This window comes from Stegostoma tigrinum, chromosome 1 (assembly GCF_030684315.1).
Source record: "Stegostoma tigrinum isolate sSteTig4 chromosome 1, sSteTig4.hap1, whole genome shotgun sequence".
Lineage (NCBI taxonomy): Eukaryota > Metazoa > Chordata > Chondrichthyes > Orectolobiformes > Stegostomatidae > Stegostoma > Stegostoma tigrinum.
The window spans coordinates 29666968-29685168 of NC_081354.1; the positions used below are offsets into that span (position 1 = coordinate 29666968).

At 41.1% G+C, this 18201-nt stretch overlaps 2 protein-coding genes and 1 long non-coding RNA gene across 16 annotated transcripts in view; 1 reads left to right on the top strand and 2 right to left on the bottom strand.

Annotated features, from left to right (window-relative positions):
• Positions 1-5961, bottom strand: part of LOC125453112 (la-related protein 1B-like) — a 106279-nt gene extending 100318 nt beyond the window's left edge. For 3 of the 6 annotated variants that reach the window (XM_048532262.2, XM_048532257.2, XM_048532229.2), the window contains exons 1-2: positions 5323-5669; positions 3893-4378 (exon numbers count right to left, since the gene is read on the bottom strand). In XM_048532262.2, the coding sequence (XP_048388219.1) occupies positions 3893-4292 (400 nt within the window). In that variant the 5' untranslated portion in view covers positions 4293-4378; positions 5323-5669. The other 3 variants (XM_048532240.2, XM_048532249.2, XM_048532272.1) reach the window with 3 other exon arrangements.
• Positions 1-18201, top strand: part of LOC125453159 (uncharacterized) — a 167941-nt gene that overhangs the window by 141444 nt on the left and 8296 nt on the right. The gene's annotated exons all lie outside the window — the stretch shown is intronic.
• Positions 17438-18201, bottom strand: part of abhd18 (abhydrolase domain containing 18) — a 98222-nt gene continuing 97458 nt past the window's right edge. For all 7 annotated transcript variants that reach the window (XM_059643644.1, XM_059643581.1, XM_059643625.1 and 4 more), the window contains one exon: positions 17438-18174. In XM_059643644.1, the coding sequence (XP_059499627.1) occupies positions 18123-18174 (52 nt within the window). In that variant the 3' untranslated portion in view covers positions 17438-18122. The remainder of the gene's footprint in view (positions 18175-18201) is intronic.

Genomic DNA, 18201 nt, shown 5'->3' on the forward strand with positions numbered 1-18201 from the left:
AGGGGAAACAGGAAACAGGAAACAGGAAACAATTTGGGAGGCAACAGCACAAATTAAGGTTTTTCTAGACAGGGAACGATGGACTAGCCCAGAGCAGGTCCAGAAGAGGTTCGTGAGAACGATCGCCAAAATGAAAGGCTTAACATGAGGAACATCTGAGGACTCTGGGTCTATAGTCAATGGAGTTTACAAGGATGAGTGGAGATCTAATTGAAATTTACAAAACACTGAAGAGCCTCAGAGCGGACTTGGAAAGATGTTTCCATTGGCAGAAGAGACTAGCACCCAAAGACATAGCCTTAGAATGGAGAGGAGGAGAAACTTCTTGAGCCAGTGAATGGTTAATCAATGGAATTTATTGCCATAGAAAGTTGTGGAGGCCAGATCATTGAGTATATTTAAGACAGATAAACAGGTTCTTTATTGGCAAGGATTATGGGAGAATGGGGTGAAGGAACTTATCAACCATGACTGAAGGGTGAAGCAGGCTTCACAGGCCAAATGGGTCTATTAAAAATGATTTTGGAGATGGGGCAGTAGTTGCAAATGCAGCTGGGTCAAATGTTTATTTGAAGTCAAAGTAGTACTTTTTTTGAGGATGCTAACAGCAGCAGGACAGTGATAAAGGAAGGCAATTGTTTTGCAATCAGTTAACACGAGAGCTGAGAGAGGAAGATCAGTGAACAGCAGTTTAGTGGAATGAGGATCAATGGAATAGATGGCTGTATGGACAAGAACAGTTTAAAGAGGGTATGAGAAGAGATAGGAGAAAAACATGCAAGTTCATGGGTAGAGTTAGACAGTGAACTTAAAGAAGTTTGGATCGGCAGGTTAGTGGAAGGCAGCTGATCACACTGTCTAGATCTAAATGCCATGTCTATGAGATCCTCATGTTTGTTGGAAGCAAGAATGGTTTGAAAAGGGGAAGAGAGATTTTAAATGATGATGTCCACACAACTTAAGTGAGAAGAGATGAGGGCCGTACCAGATAGGTAGCCAGGGCAAGAAGATTGTAAAGGACTAAGATAAAGATGAACACAGTTGAGGAAGTCAGTAGCTGCCAAAAACAAACAAACATTCCAGTAAGAAAAGTACTAAAGGTTAGATATTTGAGTGTCTGAAAATACAGTTGTAAGCAAATTAGAGCTAACTTTTGCCAGGGCTCAATTTCTTCTCTTAATATTCAATTCTTCTGAATAGTCCACTTCTGGTTGCCCAGTTATACAAAGATTATTATTAAACTGGAGAGGATACAGATGAGATTTACTAGGATGCTGCTGTGTATGGAATGTTTGAGTTATAAAGAAAGCCTGGAATTTTTCCACTGGCGCGTAGAAGGTTCAGGCAACCTGAAGGAAGGTTGTAAAATAATAAGGGGTATAAACAAATATAATGGCAGTTGTTTTTTTTCCCTAGGATGGGGGATTTCAAGATTAGGGGGCACTTATTAAGGTGAGACTAGAGAGATTTTTAATAAGACGAGGGGCAATTTTGTTTTTTTTAAAAAACACAGAAGGTGGTTTGTGTATGGAATGAACTTCCTGATGTAATGGTGGATGTGGGCGCAATTGCAACATTTAAAAGACATCTGGATAAGTACACGAATAGGAAAGGTTTGAAGAGGTATAGGACAGGAATGCGCAGGCAGGATTATGCTCGACATGGGCTGACTGGATCGAAGAGTCCTTTTTTGTGCTGTATAACTTTGACTCTGAGATCTGAACTGGGAAACCTGTTCACAGCCACAGTCACAGTCACCTTGGTTGACATTATTTCTAATGCTGGAAGTGAAAAGAATACGGAACATCCCTGATCTATTTGGCTCTTTAATATATTTTGCATTACTATACCATTGGACACCTGAACAAATTTCTAACAAAAGCCATCCCAGATTATATTAAAAACACATGATGCTGAGTACAAGATAAATACTACACATCTGAACTTTCCTACAGACATATTGGAGTAAAAGCTAATATTGTCAAGAAAAAACTGATATCAAAATTGTGACACTGCATTTTCAAAGCTAATAGGCCAGATATGTACTTAACAGTAACAAATTTCAAACCAGAAATACTGAATTAACATCAAAATATAGACACAAAAGGGACAGTCCTGCCACTTGCTACCCCTGGTGGTTAGCTACAAAGTATGCCGGCTGCAACCCCCAAAACAGGACATGTATCTTTGCAGCCCAGGGGCTCCCAAGGCTAAGGGATTCAGCATCAGATAAACTTGCCTAAGTTAATATTTTTCAAAAGAAAAATGCAACCTCAAAAGGACTGAGTCCAGGTGCAGTGCCTTCTTCTATCAAGGAATTTATACTTGTGAAGATTGAGATAAATAACAGTTCTTGGGACAATGTATGGTTTGTAACTCAATGTCAAAGGGTTAGTACCTCTCGAGAGCATAAGGAAGCAGAATAGTGTGTTAGAAAACATGGTCAATTACAGACCCAATTGCAAATACAGCTTGCTTTGTAAATATTATGTGAACATATGGCAAGACACTGCAGGTATATTGCAAGAATTTTAATAAAAGTGTAGATATCACCAAAGACTCCTCAGCATCAAGAAACCTTAACAGAAAATTCAAATCCTCTACATAGCATTGAATATATCAGGTAACTTTAACTATTTCTTCAATAACATGGCAAGAACTTGGTGAACAATGATGTTGAATAGTACAGTGCGCACATTCTTTAAAAGAGTAGTATTTGCCGTTGCGACACTTATAACCAACAGCTGGGCAGCAGAAAGTCAGGTTTTAAAAGTTTGGCACGTCCTACAAAAATAAAATTCAGCTTGGGATCGTATACAGCTGTTTCACTATTCCATTGCAACAGAATGTCCACCTAAGCATCATAAAAAGCCAAGTTCCTCCCATGAAACACTGCCTGCTCAGTCGTAGAACACGTGGTAGACCGAAATTTGATCAGAAACGGTGGGGGGCGGGGGGAGAGAGAACGGGCGTCATTCAAACTGCGCTGTAATACTAGATGTGCTTTCGTCAGCAAAATCGGCCACTAGTTTCAGAGGGAATAGCTGCAAAAGAATTGGGATAGATGGATCGGAGAGAAATCTAACAAATTCATATTTTTCTAAATTAAAAAATGAACACAGTCTGTTGGAAACAGACATTATTCACAGAAAAAAAACAAAGTTTTAAACCACAGGTAGGATTATGGGTACAGCAACTTGGATTTTTATCGTCGACTTGGTGATATCACTTTAACAGTAGGAAGATCAAAACTGTTGACTTTCTAAATTTATAATTTAAGTTAGCAAAGCATAGGTCCTAATTATCATGTATACAGTTGCGTCAAACTCAAATTTGATCAAGTTCCCTGGAATAAACATGCAGTTAGCCAATTACGTCCTTCCTCCAACAACTACACAAAAAACGCCGATGTTACCAAAGGTTATTTAATTTAAAATAATAATCTTGCTTAATTTTATTTCAGAGTGCGTGTAAACAAACCACACCTTTCAGATTTGCTTAATCTGACGCCCTTTTATGTAAATAAAATGGATGAATGACACTTACGAAAATGGCAACAGCACGAAAACATGGACTGTCTACAGATTTTTTAAAAAAACACTCATTTTAGAAGATCTGGCTCCAAAAAGAATCAAAATGATGGGCCACTTGCTGCACCAGACCTAAAGATACAACAATCCAAGCATTTTTTTAAGATAGCACATCAGATCAAGTGATTGTTAAACGCTCGTTTTAAAATGAAAACGTACCACTTAAAATCACAACTTTGCGATAAGTAACATACTACAGGTGATTACAGAAGTAAAGGTCGTCGCTACTTGACCATCACATTTGCAGCTTTCCTTCAAGAGAACTCAATCATACTTGAAAAATACAAATCCCGAGCACAAACCTGTCTCCTGGTTGTTGACATTCACGCTGTTATTCGTGACCATGTTTTTCTTCTTGGTCCATGGGTTGATTTTAGGAGGAGGTGCTTCAGTGAATTTTTTCTGCAATTTCTCCGCCGAATCCCTCTGGCTTCGATCGTTTTCCTTATTCTCAGCGTCAGTCGCCACCTCCAGCGGGCCGCTCCGCTGTTCGGACTGGTCTCGGCCTCCGGGCTGTAGCTCTAACCTCCCCAATAGATCGTTGTCCGCTTCCTCGTCTCCACCAGAAGCCGAGGACAACGTGGAGCAGTCACGGGTCGTCTCCTCTTCAAAGCCACCGCCGTTACTGCTATCGGATGGCTGAAGGGAAGTACCGTGATCTGCAGCCTGAGGCAGAGACGATTCAACTTCGGTGGTCATCATGCGCGGCACGGTTAGGCCGGTGCCCAAATTCACCGCTCTTCCTTCGGCCTTCCACTAATAATTTGCTTTAAAATAGTCACGATTTACTGTTAAATTAAAATATAAGATGGGCAATTACAAAGGCGTTACCTCACTTTAAAAATCTGCCATTGATAGTAAAAGCATAAAGGCAATAAGTGATTCTCCCCCACACCTGAACAAGAGCAAAGTTAAGGAGATTTAAAAATGGATGGGGTGAAAACGAAAGAAACACCTGAAAAGGGGAATAAAACACAGCCGGACCAGCGTGTAAGCAAACAGCTGTTCTAAATATTACTTGAAGGCAGGGAGATTGCAGAATATGTATTCTAAGGTAATAAATATACATGTTATTTAGGTCTTGACGTTAATAACGACCATGCGTTCTGTTGCTCACCTCCCCTCAGGCTGCTTGTTAGGAGACTAGGGTGTTGGGGCGGGGGGAGGAGAAGGAAGTGAAGAGTCTGATCAGCTGGTTAAGCTTTCACCAGATCTCGGCCACCACGTGCGAATAAGTGCTGCGCCTCACACCGAAGTAGGCCCTGTCTTAGGAACACCCAGCCGGGCCAGGGATCTCATCCTCTCCCTGGGGCCTGGGGAACACGCCACCGGCCCGGTACCCCCCTAGCCGCTTCCACCAGGGCTGGAAGAACACTTCGCCGGCCCCGAGGCCCCATCTTCTCCCTTGGGGCCTGAGGCACATTCCGCCAGCCCCCATCCTCTCCGCGGGGCCTGGGCGTCAGTCCGCGGCCCAGAGGCCCCCATCCTCTCCCCGGGATTGTCTCGCTATACACCATTGTTACGCCACCCAGCTTGTTACTGTGGAAACAGGCCTTGTTTATTGTTTGTTTCCCCAGATCCCACAGAAATTTATTTCTCAAATTATCCCCAAAATACGTGAGAAATTTGAATCCGGGGATTCCATAACGGTCATTTAGGGGAACGCGGCTGCCACAGGTCAATTCAATGCCATACATCAAAATGAAGAGTCATGTCCACCTCCTCATCTTACCTTCGGTCAGGACCTAAAAATATACTCTCTCTCTCAGGCAAATCGTGTATTTTTAAGGAAAAAAACTCCAGAGGGAAAACGTGTTTTCTCTTTTAGGTTGAATGTCTCAGCGAAATTTCTTATTCGGGGGCACAGGGAGGAGAGAATTAGAAAACGAAGTCCTGCGGGGAATTCCAGATTGCGAAAAGCAGCTGCGAGCGAATTGAAAGCAGGGACCGGGAGAGGACGACCCAGCGTCACCACCAGCACAATATGGTGGACTTCAAAAATAAAGGACGAGCGGCACCCCTTCGGAACTCGAGCGTTGCAACAAACGTGGTTCCACGCCGCCGCCGCCTCTTCTACTCCACAACCACAACCCCCCCCCTTCCCTTCCCTTCCCTTTCCTTTCCCTTCCCCTTCCGAGACCACCCAAGGCGGAGCTGTCTCTCCTTCTTCTCTCCCGTCTTCAATCCGAGGAGGGCTCCGATTCTTCTTCGTTTAACTACACACCTCCACTTCAACTCCTGCACCCCCTAGACCGCTGCCATTTTCTTAAGTTGACACATGCTTTGCTCCCACCATGTTAATCGACAGCTAGATGCTAGCGCTGCGCCTGCGCACTGCCCGCTTCTTTTTTTCCGTCCTCGGTCGTTCCGAAGATAGAGGGGGTGGGGCGACAGGGGTAGGTGTGAATGGGCTAACGCATGCGCCGTTCCACTTTCTCCATCCCCCTCCCTACGCCAACAAAATAGGTGGTGGCCGACATTTCTCCTTCCTTTCAAATCACGCCGCCGGAAATGTGTGTGCACTTTGCAGCGAGCTTTACCGAGCAGCAAGCCACATGCGCAATCCAATCACTGGTGCGTTGGCAGTGAGCGTTACTTGGTTTCCCAGACCCCATGCAAAAGTAATAACGCCCGGTCTCATCGGTCTTTCAGAAAAATGCTAATTCAAGTGGTTTTGTTTGTGCTGTGGGCTATGCTGGCTTCCTGCAGCAAAGCTGGGCCCACGAGTAAAAGGAAATCAAAAACTGTTTGTTTCGTCTGGAAGATACATACTCAGCCCATCTTATGGGCTCAGTAATTAAGTCTTGTTGAATAGAATTTAAACATAGAGCTGTACTGGTGAAGTGGTAGTGTCCCAATTTCGGGTTCAAATCCCACTCGTTCCATGAAGATATAACATCCATGCGTAAGTTGATGAAAGTACCTACAATTTTAAACGTGGATATCTGTTGGTGCAATGCACTGGACTATTAGTCACGGGTTCAAGTCCCACGTGCTCCAGAAATGTGTAATTACGTATCCGATCAGTTTGATCTACAACATTTTAAGCATGCCAACACACTTAAACTGCGAGAAAATTTCTTAAATAGAATAGATTTTGTGAAAATAAACACTTTACTGAAAAATACACATTTTATCAAAGCATTGCGTCATGCACTAATCGGTATATCGATTAGAATTCAAACGTAAAAGGGATCAATTTCTATACCAACTGAGGCAAGTGGAGTCTGATCGGTACAGCTAATAAACCAGTTGTCTCTTGTTGAGAGACAAGCGCAGTGTGTGACATGGTCTTTCGGTCTGCAAATGGGGACACTGTGCGTTAATATATGTACCTTTCAGTGCAGACAAGTGTGCCATGCTATGAGCAGAAATGACTAAATTACATTGGTTATCATCATATTTTCTAGCACACTCGAGGTTTACTAAGCAAGTATTGCATAAATACTTTGTTTGCTAAGAACAGATGAAAGGACATGTTATTTGATACCATCTCCTAGTTTTTGGGATGTATAACCTAAATATTTAGCATCAGACCAATACTGAAATTCACTTACCAAATTATTTATCTGTCTGATCGGCAGAATATCTTGTTGGCTACATTCATCAGGGCAATGTCTTGATAAAAAGTCAACCTGCACGTTTTAAATTTACACAAATTGTGGCAGTTAAATGTCAGTTATTGTCTAATGGATACATTCTCCATGGCAATGTCCTCATTAATTGGAATCCAGTTGCTAGTCAATTGGAATTCACTTTTATACAGTATAAAATGTTGCTTCCCTCTAACATAACTCTTAACAGTTCTACGAAATAATGTGTCACTCTGTTTAGGGTTAATTAGGAATGGCCTATAAATACAGGCATTGCATAACCAGTGACAGTTTTTGATGAAGTTATGATGGATCTGTATATATTAGTCAGGCCACAGCTGGGGTACTGTGTGCAGTTCTCATCGTCACACTGCACAAAGAATGTAATTGCACTAGAAATGATGCAGAAAAGATTCACCAGGATATTGCCTGGGCTATAGAAATTCCACTATATAAGAAATCAGTTAGGCTGACGTTGTTTTCCTTGGAACGGACAAGGCTGAGCGGGTGTCTGATTGAGGTATACAAAGTTCTGAGGGGAGAAACATAGTTCATATGGAGAAAAACAGTTCCTCTTAATAGAGGAATCAATAACCAATGAGCACAGTGTTAAAGTAAGAAGGAAGAGGTTTAGAGGTGATTTTAAGGGAAAAAGTTCACTGAGAGGCTTGTGAGTATCTGCAACTCTGCCTGAAGGGATGGTGGGGAACACCTCACAACATTTCAGAACTACTTAGATAAGCATTTTAATCATTCTAATGGGATTAGAACAGATGGATATTTGATGATTGGCAGACATGATGGATTTAAAGGTCTCTCGTAGTAACAACTCTGACTATGACAATGGCTCTCCATGATCTAAATTCCATGAGCAACTAAAAACAAAACTTCTTTCCAATTCAGTGCTTGCATAACCCACTGTATTAATACTTTGATTAATTTGTAACCACCACTTTACCATTGGTAGTTTGGAAGGCCTATGAGGGATATTGAGATTTCAGAGGCTACCACAATAGTGAGTGAGGCTTAAACAATGAACAAAAACAAAGTTGCTGGAAAAGCTCAGCAGGTCTGGCAGTATCTGTGAAGGAAAAAAGAGTTAACGTTTTCGGTCCAGTGACCCTTTCTCAAAACCAGACCCAAAACATTAACTCTATTTTTTTCCTTCACAGATGCTGCCAGATCTCCCGAACTTTTCCAGTAACTTTGTTTTTGTTCCTCATATATAGCATCTGCAGCTCTTTCGGTTTTTATTGAGTGAGGTTTACTTTGATTTAAAAACTGCATATCTCATGATAGATTCTGAAACATTGACACATCTAAAATTTTACAACAGTTTGCAGTCAATTGTGCTTGTCCTGTTCACAGGGCAAACCTAAGTGTGGAGTTTCCCATGAATTTGTGGAGGGCAACAGAATATGTGACATAAATGATTATAGCTTTGAATTGCATGATGTACAATATGCTGAAATCGCTTCAATTTTGACAATCATGTGAAATGAGAGAAAAAAAACATTTTCATACAGCCAGTGGTCTGGGTTTGGAATGCAATGCCTGGAAGTCCATTCAAAGCAGGTTCAACTGAGATATTCAAGAGGGCACAGATGACCACTTAAATAGAGGCAATGTGTAAGACTATGGGGAAAAAGAGGTTCACCATTAAGTCTAAATGCTCAGAAAGCAATGGCTGACTCATTCGGTAAATGGCTTCTGTGACCATAGTAACAATTTTATGATATATTTTTGATCAAGCTGGGAGTCAACAGTCCTAAAGTCTAATTTCTTCATTTAGTGCAGATATATAACATTAGCGTGAGGTAGACTGATGCATTTTTCATGGGTCTTGTGGTGTAGTGGTAGTATCTTTACCTTTGAAAGAGGAGGCCTAGGTTAAAGTCCCACCTGAGTTTATAATAATATCTCTGAAGAGGATGGTTTGAAAATATCTGATGTTCTACCTTTCTCCAGGCTGTCATTTCCACTGTCTGGTCATTTCCTTTACCGACTGCTTTTTCCAGGCTACTTGACTGCGTTTTTTCCTGGCACTCTGGTCAGCAGCAAAGACTTCACATGCTTCATGCTGATCCCTTGGGATTTTGATCATTTGGGATCATTGGATTGTAGACATAGGTCGCCTGTTGTTCTCATGCCAATAGTACACTCATCATTGACCATGTCTTTGGAAATGTAGCTGTCACCCATGCAGTGCATGTGAACAAACCAAGAGGTGCCACTGACTCCTGACAGCAAACACGCTCTATATTATTGTATTTTAGTAATCTGTCCTAACGGGTGATGCTTAATACTCATATTAGGTAGCAGAGGTAGAATCTGTCTAAGTTGTCTATGCGTTGCTACTGTAAAGAAGGGTGTTGAGACACAAGCCAGGATTATGTGGAGCTTTGTATTCTTGGTTAGTTTGCCCCACACTCTCATTCTCAATTTTGACATGACAATTGCAGCTTTGGCAAACCTACTTCTGATTATGAGATCAAGGGACATATTTCTGATAATGGGTGATCAAAGGGATGTTAAGCTGTGGATGGCTTCCAGAATGAGATTGTTGATATTGATGGAAGGGTAAATCACTAAGCCCTGGCTTACAACTTTGATGCTTACTGCCAATCCAAATTCCTTGTTGGCCAAAAAGCACTGATATACAGGCTGCTGCAAGTAAGCTTCAGTATGGGCTGTCAGTGCCATATCGTAAGGAACCAGCATTACATACCTGACAAGCACCACTTCTCACACTTGAAGTGCTGTATAAATGCAAATTAACACATGATTCCTCCAACTGTTTTTTTGTGCATAAGCAATCTTTGAAGTACAATCAGATTTTCAGTTTTTTAAAATGTATTCTGCAGATGTTGGCTGGGACAGTGTTTATGCCCATCCTTAGCTGTCTTCAAGAAGATGGTCTTGAGCTGCCTTTTTGAACTACTGAGTCAAATTTGTGTAGGTGAACACACAATGCTATTAGGGAGTTCAAGGATTTTGACAGTGAAGGAAGAGCGATATAGTCCAAGCCTGAACTTTCAGGTTGCAGCGTTCCTGTGTAGCTGCTCCCTTCCCCTTCTAGACGGCAGTAGTGAAAAGTTTGGAATTTACTGTCCAAGAATTTTGGTGAATTTCTACAGTGCATTTCGTAGACAGTAAATACTGCTGCTGCTGTGTGTTGGTGGTGGAGGGATTGGATGTTTTGGATGTGGAGGCAATCAAATGGGCCGCTTTGTTATTAGTTATTCAAGCTTCTTGAATGTTGTTAGAGATACACTCTCTCAGGCAAGTGGGATTATTCTAGGACACTCCTGTGCCTTGTAGATAGTGGACAGGCTTTTGGAAGTGCAAATATTTTTAGCCTCTGACCTGCTCTTGTAGATACATTATTTATACTACTGCGTTCAGAATGTTAATGAGTACGGGAGTGTCAGGGCAATATTGAGATTATCTGTCACTGGAGGTGATCATTGGTGAGGTCTGAGACTTAAGTGCAACTTCTCAGCCTAAGTTTGGATATTTCAAGGTCTTGCTGCATATGTATCTGAGGGATCATGATGGTGTTGAACTTGTGCAGTCATCAGTGAGCATCTTCCACCTCTGACCTTATAACAGAGGGGAGGTCATTGATAAAGTAGCTGAGGACGATCAGGCCCAGGACACCAATCTGAAGAACACTTGCAGTGATCTTCTAAAATTGAGGTGACTGACGAACAACAACCACAACCATCTTCCTTTGTGCTAGGTATAACCAACTGGCAGAGAGTTTTGCCCTGATTCCCACTGCTCTGGTAATGCTAGTGCTCCTTGCTACCACACTCAATCAAATGCTGCCTTGAGGTAGGTACAGTCACTTTCGCCTCACCACTGGAGTTTAATTCTTTTGACCATCCTTGGTCAAAGGCTGTAATGAGATCATGAGTTAAGTGGCTTGGCAGAGCTCAAACTGAGTGTCAGTGAGCACGTTCTTGTTAGGTAAGTTTACTGTGCATTAGTGGTGGAATTTGTGAATGGTTTTAGATGTGATTGCACTGCTGTTAACACATTCCATGACTTAACTGATGATTGAGAGTAGGCTGATGCGGCGGTAATTGGTCAGGTTGTACAGATGCTAATTTTCGTGTACAGGACATACCGGAGCAATTCTCTACATTGCTGGGTAGATGCCAGTGTTGTACTGGAACAACCTAGGTAAAAACATTGCAAATTCTGGAACACAAGTCTGTAGATAGTGTATTGTCTACAAGATGCACAGCATAAATTTGCCAAAGATCCTCAGACAGCACATTCCACCCCCTGACCACTTCCATTCAGAAAGGCATGAATAGCAGATATATGAGAACACAAAAGCCTGCAAGTTCCCCTTTGAGCTGCTCATCATCTTGATTTAGAAATGTATTGCCATTCCTTCACATCACTTGTTCAAAACCTGGAACTCCCTCCTAAATGGCATTGTGGGTCTACCTACAGCACATGGACTGCAACAGTTCAAAGAAGGTAGCTCACAACCACCTTCTCAAGGATATTAGGTAAAGGCAATAAATGCTAGCTTAACCATGCCCATGTCCCATTCTCTTAAACAACTAGTGATGTTTTTAAAAAATTGATGCGCTGAATCAAAACTTTTCTCCACACCTAATTGATTTACAACCCAACAACGTAAATCAGATACTTAGCAGAAATGGAAAGAGTAATCATTTGGTCTGAGCATTGTTTCAAAGGATCACATAAGCACAAATATTTCTTGTGAATTCCATTTAGTCTGGGGAGGTTGTCCCTTCAAATTTTCTCAAGATGTCTCACGTTTGAAGATTCTCAGTTCAACACATTCACGATGAGCTTTAAATATACCTGGGGTCTGATATTCAACTTTGAAATCTTGCAATCAGCTCTGCTATCTAGAAGTTCTTTTTAATAGCATCCTACTGTTTTAAAAGTTTCTCCATCCTTTCTGAGAAGGAGGTTTTATGGTTCAGTGGTAGTATCCTTACGGATGGCCATAGACTTTGGCCAAACAGATTAAATTTAAAACAGCACTGATTAACACAAGAAATCAGCTTATAGGCCAAAAAAAACCTCAACTTTAGTGGAAATTATTTTTGAATTGTACTGGAAGCAGAAACCAGTAAAATTCACAGGCAGATCCTGAGATGAGAAACCCAACCTCAATTCAAGAGGACAACAGATTCTATTTTTAAGATGTGGATATTCCTGGTCCAGAAATCCAGGATATTGCAAGGAAGAAAGTACTTGCTAACTTGCTCCAACAGAGGAGCTGTCTTCCCTAATGGACAATCACAAGTTTGAAAGGTCTTTGAGTTGACATTATGGAGCAACTACCTGAGTTAGCAAAGAGTTCCTCTGTGAAGGAAATTCAAAAGGTTCCTCCAAATGAAGAAATGGACTAATGACATTTTCCACAAAATGTCACTTGAGTGATTAAAGAAGTGGCTCATGGATCAGAACCATGGCCAACAGCCCTCAAGTAGAAGACCTATTCTGTCAAATCCAAACACAGTAATCAATATTTTCCCATAACGTGCTAAGAATACTACCATTTGTGAAAGAAGAGCAAGACAGGGTTGTCGTAAAGATTATATAGTTATATGTATAATTCTATAATGGGCTAACAATGGAAAAAGGAAATTTGAGAGAGTGACATTTAAGGTAATGGTTCCGAAACCTCTCTGAGGATCACAACCTTGTAGTGTAGAGGCTAGAGGCTTGTGCATACATAGGAACCTGAGAGCTAAACCATCTGGAGTGTTGTTCATGGCAGGATCACCATGAACACCACAAGTCAAGGAGGAGGTTCTAGACAAAGCACAATCCATGAAGACCTCAACAACAGAGCCGGTGTAGGATGGTAGCAGAACTTAAATTAGAACATCACAACAGCTGTGAAGGCAAATGAAAGCTGCAACAGAGAAGGGCCATCAGTCATCTTGGTCTCCATGAACAGGGAGATTTTCTGTGCCAACCTTGACACCGGAGGAAAGGCAAGATAATTCTTGTTGGAAACTTCAATGCTAGGTTTGGTCAAGACCACAACCTTTGGAATAGCAAAATGGAAGTTATTGGCAACATCAGCTCCAGTGGAGTGCTTCTTCCAAAATATGCTGAGCATAACCTCACCATCACAAATACACTCTTCTGTCCGAAAACCAAATTCAAAGCATTTTGGAGGCACCCATTCTCAAAACAGTGGTATGTCATTGATTATGTCATTGTTCGCTCCAGGGACCATCTGAACATGAATGTCATCAGGGCTATGATTGGCTCAGATGACTGCTGGAATGATCACTGCCCTATCCACCCACAATGTCAAACTACAACGAAAGAACAGGGTTCAGAAGAAGCAGAGTCGGCCAGGATACAACATCGAGAACCTAGGTGAACGTGGTTACTATGTGACAATTACAGGCCTTACTTGCTAAAATCTAACTCAGGAATACCCAGAGGACGTAGGAGAACACTGGAATCTGATTAAATCAACCATTCTCAGGACCTGCAATAACACCCTCAGCTACAAGTCCAGAAACCATCAGGACTGGTTTGATGAGAATGATGTGGAAAATGAATAGCTCATCTGCAAAAACAAGTCAGCTTTGTATAACTGGCAGAATGACATCAACTGTAAGGCCAAAAAGAAGGGCCTATGCCAAAGCTAAGGCTGATGTCCAGAAGAGAGTAAGGGAACTCAAAAACATAGTGGAATGATAAGGCCTTAGAAATCCAGCAGCAGGCAGATGCCAGTGACACAAGAGGCTTCTTCAGCACCACCAAGGCAGTATATGGCCTAAGCTACCATGGGCTAAACCCTAAAAATGGACAAAAACTGCTCAAGGACAATAAGCAGTAAACATCTACTGGAAAAATGCATTTTCAAGAACTCCTCAATCATAGTACCAATATTAACCTGGAAATCATCAACCAAGTCTCCCATCCATGGAAGGTGACATGGGAGAACCACCCAGTGCGAATGAAGTACAATATGTCATAAGGAGACTAAAAAGGCTGCTGGTCCTGATGGGATTCCTGAGAGATCCTAAAGTAGGGTGGCTTACAGCTCCATGAACACACATATGCTTTTGAAGATTTGGCTCAAAGAAGAATTTCCCTCAGAGCTCAGGATTCTTTGATTGTGACCATATTCAAAAACAGTGACAAGGCTGACTGTGTGAATTACAGAGGCATCTTACTTGCAAAGAACTTGCACATATCCTTGCCAATAGAGTTCTGCCGTTATCTGAGGAAATACTCCCTAAATCGCACTGAGGCTTCCACCATCCAGATAAGCAACAGACGTAATTGACATGCTGTGAAAATCATAAGAAAAATTTCAAGAACAGAAACAACCCCTTTAAGTGGCCTTCAGTGAACTAACTAAGGTTTTTGAAATAGTTAACCACCAGGCTAACTGGCGGATACTGTCATGGCCCTGAAAATGTTCATTGGGATACTGAAGCTGTTGCATGATGACATGTCTGCGACAATGCTCAGCAACTGTGAATTGGTGTCTGAGCCTTTCACGGTGGAGACAGGGGGCGTCAAGGAGGGCTGCATCATCGCACCCACCCTGCCCACCATTTTTATTGCTGTCATCTTCCCTTTCACGGCCAAAACCTGACCATGAGAATTCAAATCGCTTATCATATGGACAGCAGGCTGTTCAGCCCTAATAGATGCAAGGCCAAGGGCAAACTCTCTACTACCTCCATCTTGCATCTTCACTATGCTGACAACAATGCCATTGCAGCACACTGCGGAAGATCAGCAGTGTATCTTGAATGGCTTTGCCAAGATATACAAGCTCTTGGCCTTACTTTTAACATTAAAAAGACTCTAGTTCACCATTAACCCCTCCTACTATATGGGTCAAAAATATGCCCTTGAAACCATGGATCACTTCCCAAACCTTGACAATCTGCTCCCGAAGGCCAACATTGATGCAGAAATACAATGCTGAAGAAGGGTGTTTGGAGACCAGGCCCAGACTAAACTTCTGGTCTACGAAGCTGCAGTCCCTTCTGCACTGCTATACTGAGCTGAAATGTGGACTACTTACAGTAGGCATCTTAAAGCACTGGACCACCACCACCAGATACCCCTACAAAAATTCCTGTAGATCACCTGGGAAGACAAGCACACTAACACCATCATCTTGAAAGTGGCCAACAGAGCCAGCATCGTCACAATTCAATAGCAACTCCGATGGACTGGCCACGTCATTTGAATGCCCAACTCATACCTCTGAAACAGATCATTCACTCTCAGCTGAAGGAAGGTCAGTATGCCCCTGGTGGCCAAAATAATGCTTTTCAAAGATGACATCCAGACCAACTTCAATAAGTTCCACATAAAAATCAACAACTAGAACATGGATACTAACCAGAATCATTCAAGAAACATCATTCTGCAGGGAGCTATACACCACAAAACCTTGTCCACCACGTTTCTGAACAGAAGCGACTCTTGTGTCATTAGGAATGCCCACCCACCACAACCTCCAACACCCATAATTACACCCATCAATGCTCACACTGTATTAGAATCTGTGGATCTTGGATTGGCCTCTTTAGCCATCCACAAATACACACCCTTACAGAGGATAATCATACTTAACCCAAGTGATTGCTGAGAGAGAGAAATGGTTTTGAAAACTTTTTGTATTGCTTCCATCCAATCTGTTGGTGCCATACAGCCTCTGGGTAGAGAGAAGAGTTCTACATAACCCTTCAGAGGAAGATGGATTCTGTACAGTAATTATGTCTGACAGGGGCGTCCCTTCTGTAAAGTCTCTAAAAGGTATATTCCCTATACCAAGCAAAAAGATGGTTGTGGTTTTTGGAGCTCAATTACCTCAGTCACAGGACAGTATTATTAAGTTCCTCAGAGTAGGATCCTCAACTCATCCATAGTTAGCTGCTTTATTGTAAAGTCAGAGATGGGATCCTGGACATCATTCATGCTTGTGCTGATAAGTGGCGAAGTAATATTTGTACCACATAACTGCCAGGCAAAGACTACCTCCAATAAGTGAGAATTTAACCATCATCACTTGGCATTCAATAGCATCACTGTAGCTGAATCCTTCACTATCAACAGACTGGGGATTGAAACTGACTGGTGGATAAAAAAGCAAGTCAGAATCCTGGAACTGTCCTTAACTATACTGTGAATGTACCTAGACCTCACGGTCTTTAATTGTTTAAGAAGGCAGCTCACCACCAACTTTGAGATTAATTAGGGATGGGCAATAAATGTTGATCTCGTCACCAATGCCCACATCCTGTTAATGAACTTAAAAAGTCAAAAGCTCTGAAAAACACTGATGCTCTTTAATTGCCATTACTGTGGCAATGCAATATCCATAACGCAGTGTCCCAAGTAATGTAATTTCAATAGAACTGAATGTCCTCATGTTAGCAGTGCTTTGCAGAATGTCTGGTGCCGGTCTGCTTATAATCAGCAGTTTTGAAATATGAGACATATTAAACTCTGAACTGGCAATTATACAAGTACAAATATTTCCTGAAATGACATTTAGAATTAGGAACAATTTCTGATTACATCTCTGCTTTAGGGAATAATTGAATCTGATGGAGGACAATTCAAGTTAGAAAAGAGATAGCAACAGGCTTTTGTTGTGAATATTCAGCTCTGAAGACGATTCAAATACGTGTCTTGGGAAGAAATAACCAGTTGTAAAACAATACAGAAACACAGTTGTTGAAGCTTTTCAGGCTCTATTTTTATGCCAAAATTGCCATAATATTAATGCTAATTCTACAATTTCAATGCCATCAGCACCATTATTTTTGCTTGGGGTGGGAGGGATGTTACTGGTGTTCTGCTGCAGTGTGCACATCTCAAAGAGACACTGAATTACCCCAATTGAATGGTTTGGAGATAAAATTGGTGATGGTGGGGCCGTTAGCATCACAGCCAACAAATTATAATACTCCTCATCTCGTAAAGACAATATCCCTACCTTTATGCAAAAGGAGTAGCCCATGTTTTGCGAGTTTTAATGAAAGTTGTAAATATTTAAATTTAATTATAAAATTCACATATGACATTGAACTACTTCAGCAATTTTTAGTTACACGTTTTATATGCAAACTGTGCTAAATTCAAATCAGGAATCATGGGTCTCATACAGGCAGCCAAAAATCAAACAGATTAAGATTAAAAGATTACACAGCGATGTCAAATCCATTGAAGATTTAACAAACCAGAATTAGTGAATCAGAATTAAAATGTCAAAGGTATTTTTAGGTTTTATTTTGGACAGACAATACATGCAAATTTTATTAAATAAAAATGTCACTTTATTACATCAAGATCATGGTTTTTAAATTCAGTAGGCACTATTGAGCACAATGTAGCACCAGATTTCTCCCTTTAGTATGGTATTGTGCTGATATCCACTGTATTTTTTCAAGTCAGTTTTAATTTCTAGTACACAACGTTTCGTTTCTTAATACTTTGTAATTAATCTTATAAAAATGAAATTTGTATTGTTTTCCCTACATTTCATATTTGAGTCATAAAACTAAATCAAGAATGCTTCAACAGATGCAATAGTTTACAAGTGAAAATATAAAGAACTACTCAATCAAGTTGATTATTAATGTTATAATGAGCATCTTCATCGCACCATTTATGACTATTATATTAATAGTGCTAATCAGTTTTAATAAATTTTGAAGTGTTAGACCAATAATAATTTGTACAGTGTAGCAGTGCAAGTTTGGTAGTACTGAGTGGCTTTCAACCAGTAAGGAACAACTAAGTTTCCATTCTTCAGTACATAGTTGCTTTCACAGTTCTTTTGCTTACAACGGTAATTTTGACCAGTGTAGTGCTCTTAGATATAAATGGCAACCACATTAGTAGTACAGAGGAGTACAATTAGCCTGGGTTCCAATGTTCAATTCTAGATGGAGTATTTCTGACGAAAACGGTCAAATGCATCATAAATGGCTTGTCTGTAAACAAAAGAATTGTTGAATTGT